The sequence below is a fragment of the Cryptomeria japonica genome, chromosome 1 (assembly GCF_030272615.1).
Source record: "Cryptomeria japonica chromosome 1, Sugi_1.0, whole genome shotgun sequence".
Taxonomy (NCBI): Eukaryota; Viridiplantae; Streptophyta; class Pinopsida; order Cupressales; family Cupressaceae; genus Cryptomeria; species Cryptomeria japonica.
The window spans coordinates 298,507,018-298,523,465 of NC_081405.1; the positions used below are offsets into that span (position 1 = coordinate 298,507,018).

Below are 16,448 nucleotides of genomic sequence, written 5' to 3' on the forward strand. Positions count from 1 at the left end.
AGGAATCTTCAAACATCTCTTCTAGAACCAATTCTAAAAGAGATCCCACCCTCACTCCAGGATCTTGGCATCCCTAACACCATGAGGGCATCCAACAGCCTGTCCTTCGAACTTCCTAGCCCATGCACCTGATAAGGAGCCCTCATGCCATGCAATTATTTGATCAAATCATCGTCCACCTTTTTTGGAGCCTTTCTACTCGTTCTGACTAGCTAGGGTTTAACACTTTACAGCTAGGGTTCAATTGAACTTACTTCGAACACTACACAACTCACTCCATCTCACAATTCAATTGAACAAACAATCACAAAGAGAGACAGTATCAAGCTGAGAAATTGATTGACTTACTAATGTGTAATGTCCCCAACTTTCTAGGACATTATCCAATTACAGGAGGCCTCATACATAATTAATTTTGCCATTGGCTGAAAAAGAAATCAAGAAAGCTTATAATAAGAGCTTATAAAAGTTTATAAGTTACTTTTCCTATTAATAGAAAATTTTATTAAAAAGTAACTTTATAAAGTTATAACATGATTTTACCCCCCTTGGCTCGATTTCCTAGGCAAGTTCTTTTTTCTTTTTTTTAAAGTGGGAATTATGTCATGTTGAGCCCACCCCCAAGTTGGCGCCATATTGTGGGAGAATAAGATTCCAAGGAATCTTTTAAAGATGCCTTATGAAGTTCGATTTAGGGTTGGAGGATTAAAAGAGCACTTGAGCGTTCATTTTGGTATTGGAGATTCTTTTTTTTTTTGGAGCAATTTTGCCATTGCAGGTCTGCAACGACTTTTGTAGAGTTCTGGAGCAAATTCGGGGACGGAAACCTCCAAATTGCAGGTGTAGGATGAAAACCCTCACATCTATCAGCATATTGATCTTCATTGGAATCTCTTTTCAGGTCATGGGGGCCGAATTCAAGAGCAAATTGGTGAATTACAGAAGCATTAGGGTCTGAAATCCTGATCTGGGCAGAAAAAACACAATTTCCAGCAAATATATGCTCCCAATCAGGTATTTGCAGCAGTTTCCTGTTCAAAATTTGTTGTTAGCAGCTAATAAGAAGAAATCAAGGGTTAATTTGGTAGTATTGCATCATTCTGGAGCTGGGTCAGCAAATCAGTGAGGAGAAGTGGCTAATTCTGGGGATCCTGCCTGGCAAGTTTCAAGAATTTGCACTGGATCTGTGATTTCTTCACAAATTTGTTTTTAGTAATTGTCTAATAGGCGAATAAAGCTCGTTGGAGTCATCAGCTGCAACTGGAGGTGCTCCTATCATTCTTTCCATCTATTCAAGTCAATAAAATCACCCTCAACCCTAGCATTGGAATTCCTGGTAGGCCATTGTTAGCTTGGATTGTTGAAAATAAGTGCTTATTTCCATTTGAGCATTGCTGATAAATAAAACCAGAATGTCTGAAATTTATTCTCAGTCTGTTATTCTTTATGTACTGCATTTATTATTCATTCTCATTGTCAAAACTCAAGGCACAAACTTCAAAAAAGTTCAAAAAACCTCAAAACTCCATCAAAAAGCCAAAGCTTAAATTCGCAGGTCAAAGTCTCTTACTGAAACCAATAAGTCAGATTAGTGCCAATTCCTAGTTGGCTTCTTTCATAATGGAATCAAGCTTGGTTTTGTGTCACGAATGAAAACCCTAATTATCTTTGCATGCTCAAAACTCAATTTAGCAAATTCAGTTGAATGCCAGCACTTTTGTGGATTAAAACGGTCCTATAAACATTCTTATTAGCCTGCAACGATTACAATCTCAGCTACTACAGTCACTTTGCCATTAATTCCAGTTCCCATGCAAAAGATTTTCATATTTGTAACTGTTTACTACCTTTGAATGCATGTCGTCGATTTGCAACGGTCGTGCGAGAACAAACAATCAAGATTAAAAGATCGGGCACCTTATAATCTTTACAAAGCCTTTCTTCAAACTCAGGCCCACCTCGACATGCGTCCTCACCGCAAAATGACAAAGTGATTAGGATTAGACAGTTCCAACGCCCTGAGGCCCTGCTCCAATCAGGTAGCTCCACCGCACACCAACGTGTATCTAACTTCCAACAGGCCCATCTTCAATCAGATGATCCACATGCTCTTGGAGGCATGATAGCTCTGACATGTTAGAAGGCTTCGAAGCCCTGCCAGTTGTTAATCTACTTCTTAAGGAGATAGAAAATATTAAAACATCAGACTTAGGATAAAATTAAAACCAGATGGGCAAGTTGCCAGGAAAAGGGGCCAGTGATCAACGAGACCTAGAAGACATGAAGTTGTAACTAAAAACCGGATACCCCCCATCGTCGATCACTTCAAAAATAGAACGTTAGACTTAGGAAACAAAGGAGATTTTGCAGGCCAGGGGTTTAGTGTTTAAGGCCCTAATAGGACTTAGGACAAAGACCAAACCATGGGTATAGATGCCAATTCTGACCAGAATTTAAGGTGCTACCAGAAACATTGAATACATTATGTGTGCTTGCCATTGACCTGGAAAATAAGCTTCAAAACTTCAAGAAGAAACTCTTTGGTAGTGTCCCTCAAACTTGAGCTTCAGGGCCTTCTCTCTACTTTATTTGGCTCTTAATTTGCCTCGTGCCAACCGAACATTATGTCTCTACAATGATGTATAGGAGCAACTTTGAGTAGTCAAATTATTGAGGATGTCTTTGTGTTGCTCGTGGTTAAGAAACAATATCAGCAAGACAATTCACAGGCATATGGATTCACTTTAAACTAGGTGCCATTGTTGCAGATTCTTTCAAAAAACATTCAAACAGAAATTTCAAAGAAAGAAGAATAAAGATAAGGGCATGCCAGAAAATGGTGTGGCTCTAATACCATGTTGGTTTTTAGAGTACTATCTATAGCTGCAACTACATTTTTCATTCAATAAACATTACATAGTTATAGGATTTTCATATCCTATATCATAGAAACCTCCTATGATTCTTTCAGAAATCATTCAAACAGAAATTTCAAAGAACGAAGAATAAAGATAAGGAAATGCCAGAAAATGGTGTGGCTCTAATACCATGTTGGTTTTTAGAGTACTAGCTATAGCTGCAACTACATTTTCATTCAATAAACAATACATAGTTATAGGACTTTCATATCCTATATGATAGAAACCTCCTATAACAACTCCTTTTACATAGATGAGTTGTTCTAACAATTCATAATACAATCCCAACCAATTATTCTCACACCTAGAATAGCTAAGTGAGTTGTTATTATAACTCACTTTTATTTTAACTTGACACACATTATTATTCTAACCCATGTGAACACTAGCATTATTCCTAGCACATTCTTTGTCTAATGTGAACATAGATGGACAATCAATATTTGGTAGATTAGAGAGGTATCTCTCAATAAGAAGCAAAGATCTTTCATATTTGCTAGCTTGAACATAAAATTACCAAGGATAATAATACATCGATAAAAGTGTAACGACATCATGGTAAAAGCCCAAGGCTAATCACAAGTGAACAACACCCTCATGCATCTTTATTACAAAGTACGTTAAATCTATTACATTTTGAGGTAAAACATTGACAAGACTGTTTTAAGCCTAGCACCTTGTTCCACAGATTCTGCTCCTCTTAACTTCACTCTTTAATAAGTTCATTTTCTACTGAGAGTAATTATAGAATAATTGACTTTAGCATAAATTTTATTCTATTACCAACATAAGTATTGAAATCTGATCAAAAAATGTATTAAAAAAAACACACGACAGCAAAATAGGTCTAACTACTAAAAAATCATGAAAAGCACAGAATAAACAACAATTCTAATTAACATAAACCTATGCGAATCACATCCACTAGGAACACCACCAAGAAGAGGTCAATCTCTTCTTGGTCCATCTATCTATACTATTTCCACCCAAAATCAAGTGCAAAAACTGAAATGTCAATAAAGTTCCCCATCATCTAAGTGAAACTCTGAATCATAACACTCACTACATTCCTTGTCTCATATGGACATGTGGACATAGATGGACAACCAATATTTGGAAAATCAGAGGGATCTCTCAATAAGAAACAAAGAGTTTTCCTATTTGCTAGCTTGAACATATAATTATCAAGGATAATAGCATATTGGTAAAGCTGCAACAACTAGTCATGGTGAAAGCCAAATGGGTAATCACAAGGGAACAATACCCTTGAAGTAAAACATTAACGAGGCTCTTTTAAGCTTAACACCTTGTACCACAAGTTCTGCTCTTAACTTCACTTCTGAATAAGCTAATTATTTACTAAAGAATTTATAAAACAATAGACTTCACAGAAAATTGTATTCTATCAATAACATAAGTGTTGAAATCTAACAACTTGTACGATATATAAATACAGGCAAGATTACGCAATGAAGATTTAAGTACTAAAAATTCATAACAAACACACAGAATCAATAACATTTCTAATTAACATAGCATGTGTAAATTGCATATGCTATGAAATACAAAAGCAGTAATTTTTGCATGCTTGATGCTTCGCATGCCATGTTGAAATTTCTCGCTAATTTATCAAAGAGATTAACACATTTGAAATAATGATTACCAGAAAAAATTGTTTCCTCTTTGCATTTGATGTTACTATAAGATCACGCGAAACCTCATTCATAGAAGAAGATAGATGCCTCCGGCCATTCTGTACAAACAACCATAGACATTAACTATTTGCAGAAATATCTCACAAAATGCAATAAAGCAGGTAGTCAAGAAAATTTGTAGAATTTACCTTACAAATAACATTTGCTACTTGTAGATCTTGTTCAACTTCTGTGACAACCTCCATCCCCTTCACTGACAGGTAAAAGAACATTATAATATTTATGCAAGGATACTGCCACAAATAAAAAACAAATGGGTCCAGAAATGCACTGTTATTCAAGGGAAAATATACTCTTTGTATTTGATAAACCTCATAGATAGCTTTTAAATTATTTAATCTCACTCAAGATCAATCAAGACATTGAGGTAGGGGGGAAGAGAGAGGGAGGAAGGGGGAAGAGAGAAAACACGAAGTAAAGTAGCTGAGCACAAAAAAAAAAGTCTCATAGCAACCAATAGCATTCTACAACACACCAAAAGTTCCATATAAAAGCCTTCTATTTGAAGTTTGTTATCAACCATTCCAAATACAGAGGTTGTTGATCAAATAGTTCCTTATACTTTTACACCTTTACTATTCAAAAATGTATTGATTTGGAGTTCAGTTTCAAAATCTATGCTCCCACAGATTATCTTTTCATGATACGTCTTGACATCATACAATTAGATCTCTTGGATGTAGTGATGAGAACCTTCAAACCACAAAGAGAAAATAAAACTACCAAATGCATCCTGATTGCAGGGTTTGCTTACAACTGCAAAGAGGCATCTGCTCATTGTCATGATACACGAACCTTAAAAAGCAGACTTTGCACACAAATCTAAAATTAAGAAAATAGTCATAGATATATTCCTGCAGTGTCTTCCTTCGAGCTTTGATTATTCAGTTAACCATAGTGATCAGCCAGATACCAAAAATGTCAGCTATCTGTGTTCAGTTATCTTTCTCCCAGACTTTCTCTTACATAGAATGTCTCTAGTTAGGTTTTATTATATAGACAGGAATTCAGAGGCAAATCACAACTCAACATACTTAATTACCTAAACATGCAGGCTATTAAGAGTAGATAAAAGATACTAGACCATACGAAATAACCAACCAATGTCAGCTTGCCGTACCACCAAGCTTGTTACTGTGTCAACCTGTCAAGACTTATTAACAACGATCCCCATTATGTCTGTGAGATGGTTTGACGACTGGCACAAAACAGTGTCCATAGAAAATGTAAACAATATTTTTGTGCTAGATGATAATGAAATTTTGTTATACATGCAAAAGGATTTCTGCCACTTGCCATTGCCCAACTCATCACCAACAAATGCATTAGTAAGCTTGAAAAATTCTGGCCTCTTTGAAATAATTTGGGACTGGAAATTTGTGACCAAGTCCTTTCCAATTAATTCAGCCAATCTTGTTCCATTTTAACTGTGCATGAAAAACCTCAATCTCCTCTCACCAACATACCTCTAATCAACTTTTTTTTCTATGAAAATAAATAAATCCATCATACAAAGTACAAACTTCTATGCAGCTCAGGGTATGATTATCCCAACAAAAAAGTGAAATGAGAAACATCTGTCTTGTGAATTGAAGCAGGACTGAGGAATTTACTTTGACAGTAGCAGCAATTACATTAATCTAATGTCCGATTCCTCCTAAAAAACAACAGGCCTTTAAACATTTTCATGCACAAGATTCTTGTTTTCTTCTCCTTAAATCCCGATGAAGACGTAGGGAATAACCACCACCAAACTGATAAATGGCATTTCACAAACTTTCCAATTTGAAACCTCCTCAATAAACATCATATTAGAAAAGAAGTAATCACCACCAAGTTCATAAATGGAAAACCACAAGGTTTCCATATTAAAACCTCCTTGTACACCATCACTTTGACAGAGGAGTAAAAACTGCCAAGATGATGAATAGTATGATAACTATTGTCACAAAAGTTTGCACCCTTGCTGAGCTATCAACCTGGCAACCTTGTCAAACATGGAAACAAACCCGAAGTGCGGGACCTTGTGCAAGGGGGTTGAATCTCCGGAGGAGGCTGGCTTCCTTCTCAATCTAGGTGTAGGTGTTGAACCAACTCAATGCTCCAAATTCTACTTCTAAACCTATTCTAACAGCTTGTAGGAGAAAAGGAAAGAAGGAAATGCAAAAAATGAAAGGAGGTGATGCACCAAGATAAGAGATGTCTCTCTCCCTAGCCCCAAAATGACACAAGAAATCAATCAAAAAACCCTGGAGATGCACTAACTTCAATTGCATGAATAACACCAAACGCATGTATGGAGGTTAGGTTTTGCTAAATGTCAAAAGGGAAGAAGATTTCCCAAAAGTTACACTAAGAAACAAGTTAACACAACATATATGTAAGAGAAAGCCACAAAACATACACTTACAATGAAGGTAAGAAAACATACACAACATGAATAAGTCAAAGAGAGGCAACAATATTGATTTCAATTCATTCTCAGACCAATGGCCAAACTTACAGTTGCAAAAATGCAAGAAAATATACGAATATTCAAGAGAAGTGAAAGAGCAGAAATTAGCTCAAGCTAGCACAAAGAGAACCCTTTACAATGAGGCTTAACAACCTATTTATAGAAAACTGGTCACAAAGAAGAAATCAATGGTAAAGAGGGGAGACCCTAACTCTAACGTGTATAGGAGAATACCAATCTGGGAAGATGGGAAGTGGCCAAATCTAATAGGAATGTGCATGCAAGATACCAAGCCATACCCTATCAAGGTAATCCCAAGAATAAAAGTACTTCTAGAAGGTGGACTGGCTGACAATCCAAGGTTGGAGTACACAAACCTGACATGGAAACTTACATGCAACCATAAATAGGCATGGCCTTGGACTCCACTTGATGGTAACCAGCAAATACAATAAATGCGCCCTTGTAGCTCCATAAATGAAAGTAGATAAGTTGCAGGAGTTGCTGAAGCATAAAGATCCTTGAGGGTTGATCACGCGATGTGGAAGTGTCGTTGGTCATCGAAGATCGGACGTCGGGCCTTCAAGAAAATGTTGCTAAGGATAAGGAGTCAAGAACCCCAGAATTTGAAGGCAGAAAGAATGAAAGGGAGGCAAGAGAAGGATATCGGGTTTTGGGATTCAAGAAAATAGTCTAACGCTTACCAAAACGGTAAGGGTTAGACTAGTTCCCTGAATCCCGAATTTCGACGAGGGAATTTCGGATTTTGGGGTTCGAGGAAATGATCTAACTCTTACCAAAAGGATAAGGGTTAGACTGGTTCCCCGAATCCCAAAATCCGACAAGGGAATTCCGGATTTTGGGGTTCGAGGAAACGATTTGACTCTTACCAAAAGGGGAAGGGTTAGATTGGTTCCTCGAATTGGTAAGAGTCAAATCGGTTCCCCGAATCCCAAAATCCGACAAGGGAATTCCGGATTTTGGGGTACGAGGAAACGATTTGACTCTTACCAAAAGGGGAAGGGTTAGATTGGTTCCTCGAATCCCAAAATCCAACAAGGGAAATCCAAACTTTGGGATTCAAGGAAACAATTTGACTCTTACCAAAAGGGTAAAGGTTAAACTAGTTCCCCGAATCCCGAAATTCGACAAGGAAGGTTAAACTGGTTGAGGGTTTTTGTCCCCAAAACCAGCCCATAGGTGACTTCTGCATGAAATCACTCTGCAATTAGGAGAGGTTTTGTCCCTAAAACTAGTATTCCAAGAGGGTTTCTGTCCTCAAGAAATATGAGAACTCATGTTCTCACTCAGAGCAAATAGGAAATGCAATATTTAGTCTAACCTTTCTTCTTTACACAACTCTTTAAATAGACCCCTTTTAAGCAACTTTAGAGCAATCGGATAATTTCCCTAATAAAAAATCACTTTTCACCTCAATAATAAAATAAAGTGACTTTTCAAGAACTTTTCATTAAATATTGCTTTTTAATCCTCCATTTCAATGTCACTTTTAAATAATAACCTTTTAAACCACTTGTACCCATGTCTAGTGCTAACACTTGGCCCTCTTTTGAAAACACTTTATGATGTAGGCCACCCTTCTTTGAAATAAATAAATAAACATTAGTTGCCTTTAAAATATAAAGTCGCCATAAGGCAGCTTAAATTATTTATTTAATTACTTATATCCACATCCCAAGGTCTTAGGAAAGTTGGTGTTCTCCAAGAATGTTGAAAATCTCCAAGAAATGTGGAATGCTGCCTAAATGATGGCTCTACACTTGAAAAAAACCATTGTATTCATCTTGACCCCAAGAACACAAGCCATTGTCAGAAAACTGTTTAGATAAAACGGAGTCTCCAAGAATCTTGGAACTCTCCAAGAACGTTAGAATGAACTGAAAAAGGGACATTACAAGTCCTACCCTCCTCAAACAGTTCAATCTCAACCAAATATTCATTCCTTGAATAATCAATGTGGCTCCAAGATCCCAAATAAATCTCGAAGGTTTGTGAGTCTTTCTATTCCATGTACTATGTTGCATAACACCTTCAAAATTAGCCTCCTCGACTCTTCTTGCTAAAAGTACAGCAATATTTTGCAAGGATTCAGTACACTCCCAAAAAAATGCTTTGCTCTACCATGTTCCTCTGCACCACTTTGATAAGGCATAGAAGTTTGTGTAATTATTCTTTGCTTTCACTATCAAAACTCCAACATGATAGTCACAATTGTGCAGAATCCATTGTCCCATCTTATTCTCAAAGACAAATTACTAAAATCCACAACACATAACTTTGAAAGATGATTTTAATTAATGAAGGTGTAGACTATTCCTTCCCAGATAGGACACATATCAGCTTGCATGCTAACTGAAAATAAATCTAGACATCCACAAATCACTTGGTTTTCCATCCAAATTGGGGCTATGTTGGCTGAAATATTCATTCTCTTCAGCTGAAAACATTTTCCAACATTCTCCAATGAATCCATGACCTCAAAGGGATTAAACTTGCTACTGCTCAAGTCCGAGATTTTCAACTTATAATCTGATTTTATCAAGTTTAGCAGCCTCATAGCATAACAGCTGCAGCAAAAGCTAAATCTTCTTGGACTAACAAGAAATATGAGGATTCTAATGACTGCAATACTTTTGTTAAGGTTACAAATTCCTTTCGAAAAGTCATTAATTGAAAAACGCTCCATTCCTTGACTGAGATCACTTGCCAATCCACCTGAATTTATGCAACCAAAGTCAAGTGATGGCTGATTGGGATGAAGAAAGTTGCACCAAATCTAGAATTGTAACCCGTGATCCTCCATAGTATATTCCTTCTATCACCACAAATCTCCAACAAACTTTGTTGGTGAACTCTTGTATGTATACTCATCAATGAAGTAGCTTCACCATGCTTATGCTACACTACCCTAGTATTTATGAGCACTCCTAGTAATAAGTATTTATTTTTATATTTTTGTTCAAATGAACCCTGCCCCCAAAAAAATTGTCGTGCCAACATGCCCAAAACCAAATCAATAACTTAGAACTTAGATTCATATCTTATATTAGATTAAGAATCTCTAGGCAAAGTATTCTGATTGTATCTATATAGCTCAAAATCCAAAAGGTACCATTACAAGATACAATTAGCAAGTACATCAAATATTGTTTTAAGTCGTGTATCCCAAGAGAGCTCATCCTTGTTAATGCATTATTGCCATTGAAGTTGATTTTAATCTGCTTTGACAGTAGCTCTCTTAGCATCCATTCTTATTGATTACTTGTTAAGGTATACAAGGTCTTGTTCCATCCAAGGGTTTGCGGGGTGAGGATTTCACATTTTGTTGTTCAGGTCATTCAAAGTGACATTAATAAATGGAAAAGACGTAGCCCATATTGCATTGAAACCTAGGAAATGTTAGAGAAAGCAGTTGGGAACTAGAACCAATGCTCTCTGGGTAATGCTAGCTCGAGCATATGAGGTCAAGCAAAAAGGAAACATTTCAGAGGTTATTTTCACAGGATTATAGAGCAAGGCTGAGCAACTGCTGAATTAGTTATTTCTCAAGAGATGAGCAGGGATTTGGTTGGCAAATAGAAGCAAAGGGATATTTATGTTTACTGTAGTGTGAATCTGAGAAAAGGTTTGGCCATAAACATTAGGCCTGTGAGAAAGAAGACAATGTTTGCACAAATAGAGTTGCCCATATGATGGATTGCATTCAGTTGTGGAGAAGAAAGCATACCTGCTGCAAAGAAGAATTGAGTGTCTCTGATTGCTTCTAACTAGATGTTGGTGCCCTTCATCTTCAATCTTGATGATTGCTTCTTCCAAGTTGACATGATTTGTTTGACATGGAGCCCTAAGCTAAGCGTTCTTCTAATAAGTCTGCATCTTCTTATACTTCCATGTTGTATAATAACCTCTCAAAGATTTTTAATGGAGTAGCTACTTTTTAACTACAGAAAAGGATGCCTGATTTATAGTCATTGTTTGCAATTAGACACTCCTATAGAAGCCATTAGTGACAAAGGCGGAATTTGCTTGATTACAAAGGCATATAAGCACCATAAAAAGCTTTGATTTGACTATAATGAGTGTCAATGTTAATTGGATTTTGAGCAATCAAATTTAAAAAAAGTTGACCCCTCACCCTTTCAAAAATCCTTATTTTTTAAGGTCTTGCACATGTAAAGATCTCTACAATTGATGATTGTAGTAGACATAAAATGTCTATTGTTATATTTGATAATATTTGTTATCTGTCAAAGTATTAATTTATTGTATTAAGGGGGTTGTCACTCTCGGGTAGTTAGGTGTCGGTTAGTTGACGGTTGTGTACCTCCAACCATCGGGTCCTTTAAATATGTTGTGTACCGCCAAGGAAGTAGTACGGTATAGTCGGGTGAGCTGTAATCCTTGGCCGACCATCTCTGGTCTTCTTCTCTGTAATAATTGCATGTGCAAATAAAGATATATTTTACTGCCATGTCTGGTATGCATTGTCCTGTGCATTATTATTTCCTGTATTTAATTTGTCAGTCGTAGAGGTAAACAATGATAATGATTCTATATACCTGCAGTGAATACCCATCTATATTCAAAACCAAACCCTTGTTGAATCTTGAACTTGACATAGAACTATTTACCCTTACCCTAACTAAAGCCAGCTAAGAATTTACCCATGTAGTCCCATAATATCACAAATTTAACTCATATTACGCATTTTTGAAAGTGAAAATAGCACTGATGCTGTAAATATTGGTGTGAAAAAGGTATATCAACTTATTAGTTCTTATTAAGTCCTATTCACACTAACATATTTAAGATAATTAAGACGTGCTCTTTGTCCCATGTCATGGGATAAAGAATTTAAGACACATGCCATGATCTAATTTAAACCTATCTAGGGTTTCCTACCTGTATTTATAACAACAGCTTCTCATTGTATATTGTAATAATCAAACATTATTCATTTGTATCAATGAAATCTCAAGCTTCGTAGCAAATCAATTGCTTCTTTGTGCAGCTGTGGGAGTTGAATTTACTCCAACAATATATTGTATCAAACAGATATCTGGATAAATTGTTTGGATTGAAGAATGTCACAGATGTTAATTGCTGCCTCTTCAAGCGAAATGTCCTACAAATTAAATTGGAGGCATGTCTACCACAATAGTGCCAAAGAGATCAAGTGGATTGGCATGAACATGTAAACGAATAACATAAAATCAAAGAAGTTGAGGGGATAGTAGTGAATGACAATTGGAAATAAAGGGTAATGTCGTAGTGGGGAGAAACATTCTAGAGATTCCAAACAGCCATTTTTAGGTGAATAGTGACTGCAAGACGATGTAACATGTGGAAAAGTAGGTGGCAAGATAAGTGAGCATACTTTCTCAAAATCAAGTATTTGTGTCTCTGCAATCAAGTGCAAAGATTCAACAAATAAATCATAGAGTGGTGGCAAACTCTCCAAAACCAAAGCTACCATGTCTTCATCATCTGCAAGTTTCTAGATGGCTGAAAATTGATCACTAGAACCTTCAAGTGCAACAAGTATTGTGAGTAAACAAATGTTTTTTAAATACAAGACCTGACTAGCTAGCTTCCAATGTCTAGTATTTGGTTTTTAGATTCTACCAAAGCATAGCTACATTAGTGGCACTTTGAACCTCTGGAATCTGTGCATTGACATCAAACAACTTCAAAGCATTTAAGCTCCCTTATGCCTCTTGTCACAATATTTAGAATCATCATTAGGTCTTTCCTTCTTCTGCACAATCTAATGAAGGTCACTATAGTCACCAATGGTGAGTATCTACTGAGTCCATAGCTATAATTCTTTTTGGTCAGCTTCTGTGAGTCAGGCAAAAGCAATGTCTGGATTCCTGCCATTTCGGGACAATTAAATCAGGAGACTGATTAGCACCTGAGCAAAACCACTTTACAAGGATGTTTCATACCCCAACAAACACAATGTGGAAATGTTTGAAAGGTATTAAATGAATACTGTTCTTTGAAGCAGATAACAGAAAGTTAGAAACATTTAAAATAGGAGACATGGTAATGCTGGAGCAAAACAAATTTACATACATTGAAGATAGTAAAAATACAATGTGGCAAAGTTCAACAAGAGAATTCTTAACAGATCAAAATATACCATTGCTCCACCAGGATGTGTTTGCCCAATAAACCTCGTGTCTCCTATATGGGGACGTTTCCGAGACTTGGGGACTTGGGAGAAACGTGCCCCCACAGCAACACTACTTCTGCCACCACTGTTGGAGACACCATCAGGTTGCTTACTATATGGCACATGCCATTACATACTAATTACAACCTTCAACTTTGTGAAACCCAGTTTTCCTTTCATGGGGCACTCACAGAGATGTTATATTACCGATTTTGCCTTGAAGATTTCAATTCACCTCAGTTTTTATATCAGCGCCACCCCCACTGCTACTCTGTCACCATCCCCCCACTGTCCCCTTGCCCTCCCAAAATTTAGGCCCTTAGTCCCCCCATCCCCAAAACCCATCCCCACATCAACATACATAAATAACATATAAACTTTATATTAAAATGCAAAACAACAAACAAACAAAAATATTAATCCTGTCCACGAAGACTGCTGCTTCTTACAGCTTGTATTGTCCTTGTCTCTCAAATGCCTTACAGAACTCAACAGATGTTGATCTAAATTGAAGGCTGATTCCCCAAATGCAGCACCCATCCACTCAATATCCTCACAACGATCAGACAGATTACTCCCAGCTTGATAGTGCTCTTCTAAATGCCTTTGCCTGATCAATTTTCTGTTCATAATCAAAACTTCATTCACAATGCAATTGAACACCCAAATTTAATGAGGAAAGAAAAGTATATCAGAAAGAAAAATTACAGCAGTCCTTTAACCTCCATAACCATGGAAGCATAACTGTTTCACCCCAAGTACCTTTTCTTATGCTTCTGCTGCTTCTTATCTTATTACTCATGCTTAACTTGCCAAACAAAATCAGCACTCATGATCAGCTTGCCCAGCAAAATCAGATCTGTGCTAGCTTGAACATTCCTATTCACATAACAAAATTCAAATTCTCAACAAGGAATGGTGACACCCCTTGCTCTCACAGGCTATCCAGTCTCGCCTGCTCTAATACCATATTAGAGAATTAGCATTGTAGCAGAACCAAAGCCCAAACAAGCAGTGAGCTTTCATTGTATATTGGTCTGTTAAATGAGCTTACAAAGGGAAGCCAAGTTGACTATCTGTGAAACAATCTTCACTAGGAAACAAATGCCAAATCTCAACAATGTAAATGGATCTATTTTACATGTAAGTTCAAATTTTAAACTACGAACATGAAACCTGGGTTAAGTTTAAACTATCTAACAATAAATTAATGTTTTGCATTATATCCACAAGCAAAGTCACAGAGATTAATGTTTTAAAAAATGTTTACCCAATTCTTCGTAGTGTTCCATTACTTTATGAGATAACTGCTCCGTAACAACATCCAATTGCACTAACCTCTGGGAAACCTGAAAGAAGAAATTGAAAAACAGATGCTACATTAGACACAAAAAAAATAGCAAGAAGAAATTTTCGAACACAGGAAATGTACTTTCTAATGTCAACCCCCAGACATGTTTATCACAGAAAACTTATCCAGAAGAAAGTTATACATGTTGGATACTTTACCCCATCTACCGTAGGTCCAAAGCAACAGAAGATTTCTTTGAACCATTCAAATTCAAGCTATTGAATTGTTGAATTTTGTCATTGATGTCACTATTTCAGTCATTCTGCAGAATGTTTTTATATGCTCAGGTGATCAATTCATTTAGTTCAGTTTGTGACATGTGGATTGAACATATTTTTTATTGGAAGTTGTGGTAGTTACATAATTTCTGGGTGATGTGTTTCTTTTTGTAAGTGTGCGGTGCCAGATGGTCATGCTGGAGGGTATTTTAGGAACACGCAACTACACGTTGGAAATTATTAGTATAAATTTTTATTTGGTAAGGAGGATTCAAAATTAATGCCGCAATTGGGGAGCTGTGTGCCATTTAAAAAAAAAAAAAACGGATTTATGATTCAAGCCTTGTGATTTTTCTCCTGGAGCTGTCCATTTTTTATTGATTTGTTCTTTCTGAACAAATGACTGTTTATGACATGTGGTGTAGCTGCGTCAGAGTTTGGTGGTCACCGTTTCAGCTCTTTAAAAATTCGAGATGATGTATTCACTGTCAGGTTTTGTTAATATGATTCGCCTCTTCTGAAAAAATTATGCAACACGATATCCGTTCAAGTTTTTTCAGCTCTTTAAAAATTCGAGATGATGTATTCACCATCGGGTTTTGTTAATATGATTTGCTTCTTCTGAAAAAATGGTGATACAGTCCTCACCTGTTTTCATGTTTGATTTTGAAGTGTCTTCCAGAAAAGAGGGATGCTACACCATTTTTTTGTGTGTGAAATCCATCGCTTCAGTGTGATGCTGTGATTAAGGTTTTTTTATCGAGCTGGTTTTTGTGAAGCAGAGTTTGGAATTGAGATGAGTCGTGTCAATATATCAAGCTGAAGACGTATAAAAAAACATTTGGTGCGATAGAAATTCAAAAAAAAATATGTTGTTTTTTTTAATAAAAACATGCGCTCATCTTTTGTTGCATATGAGTTGTATCGGTGAAGAGGCGGTGTGGAAATTAAAAAACGGTTTCAAAGGTTTTAGAAAAAGATAACTTCAGAAGATTGTGGATATAGAAGGGTGATGTATGTGTTTTGCATGTATTGTGATACATATATCATTTTTTGGGTTTGAAAAAAGTGGTTGATGCTGAATGAATTTTTCTTCCGGCAGTGAGGGCATATACTCTTGAGTAGAGCTGAAGGTTTTTTTCTTCATAAGATAGTAAGCCCATTACCTGCTGGAATGTATCGGGCTGCATCTTTAGTATATGTAAATCATGGAGCTTTACGTTTTGAATTGGAGGTATTGTGAGAGTTTGTTCTTTTGGGTCGGTTCCTGATGTTCTTAAGGAAACATATATGAAGCAAAGTTGTGACTGAGTCCTCTTGAAGCTATTTTGGTGATTAAGATGTGTTATGATAGTGTATCGAGCTGTGTAATGAATAGACATAATTTTTGTTGGTCTTTCTTAAGCGAGTTAAGCATGAAGATTATCAAGAAATATGTGCATTGCGCTGTGAGAAGATAGAGAGATTATTCTGAAATTTGAGGGGTTGTGTCCATAGTAGAAAATGTATTTGCAGACCTGAGAGCACACTGCAGATATACTGTGTCTTCATTTAACTAAATGGCTGGAGATAGTTGATCATCTGATTATAGA

The 16,448-nt window shown here is 36.5% G+C and overlaps 1 protein-coding gene across 6 annotated transcripts in view; it reads right to left on the reverse strand.

Annotated features, from left to right (window-relative positions):
• LOC131046440 (uncharacterized) overlaps window positions 1–16,448 on the reverse strand; it is a 274,884-nt gene that overhangs the window by 176,798 nt on the left and 81,638 nt on the right. For 5 of the 6 annotated variants that reach the window (XR_009106005.2, XM_057980187.2, XM_057980184.2 and 2 more), the window contains 3 exons: window positions 14,558–14,636; window positions 4,762–4,826; window positions 4,582–4,671 (listed from right to left, as the gene is read on the reverse strand). Coding sequence is in view for 5 of the 6 variants with exons in the window: in XM_057980187.2 (XP_057836170.2) it covers window positions 4,582–4,671; window positions 4,762–4,826; window positions 14,558–14,636 (234 nt within the window). In the remaining variant the exon portion in view is untranslated. Of the gene's footprint in view, window positions 1–4,581; window positions 4,672–4,761; window positions 4,827–14,557; window positions 14,637–16,448 lie in introns of those variants that run through there. The other variant, XM_057980189.2, reaches the window with a different exon arrangement.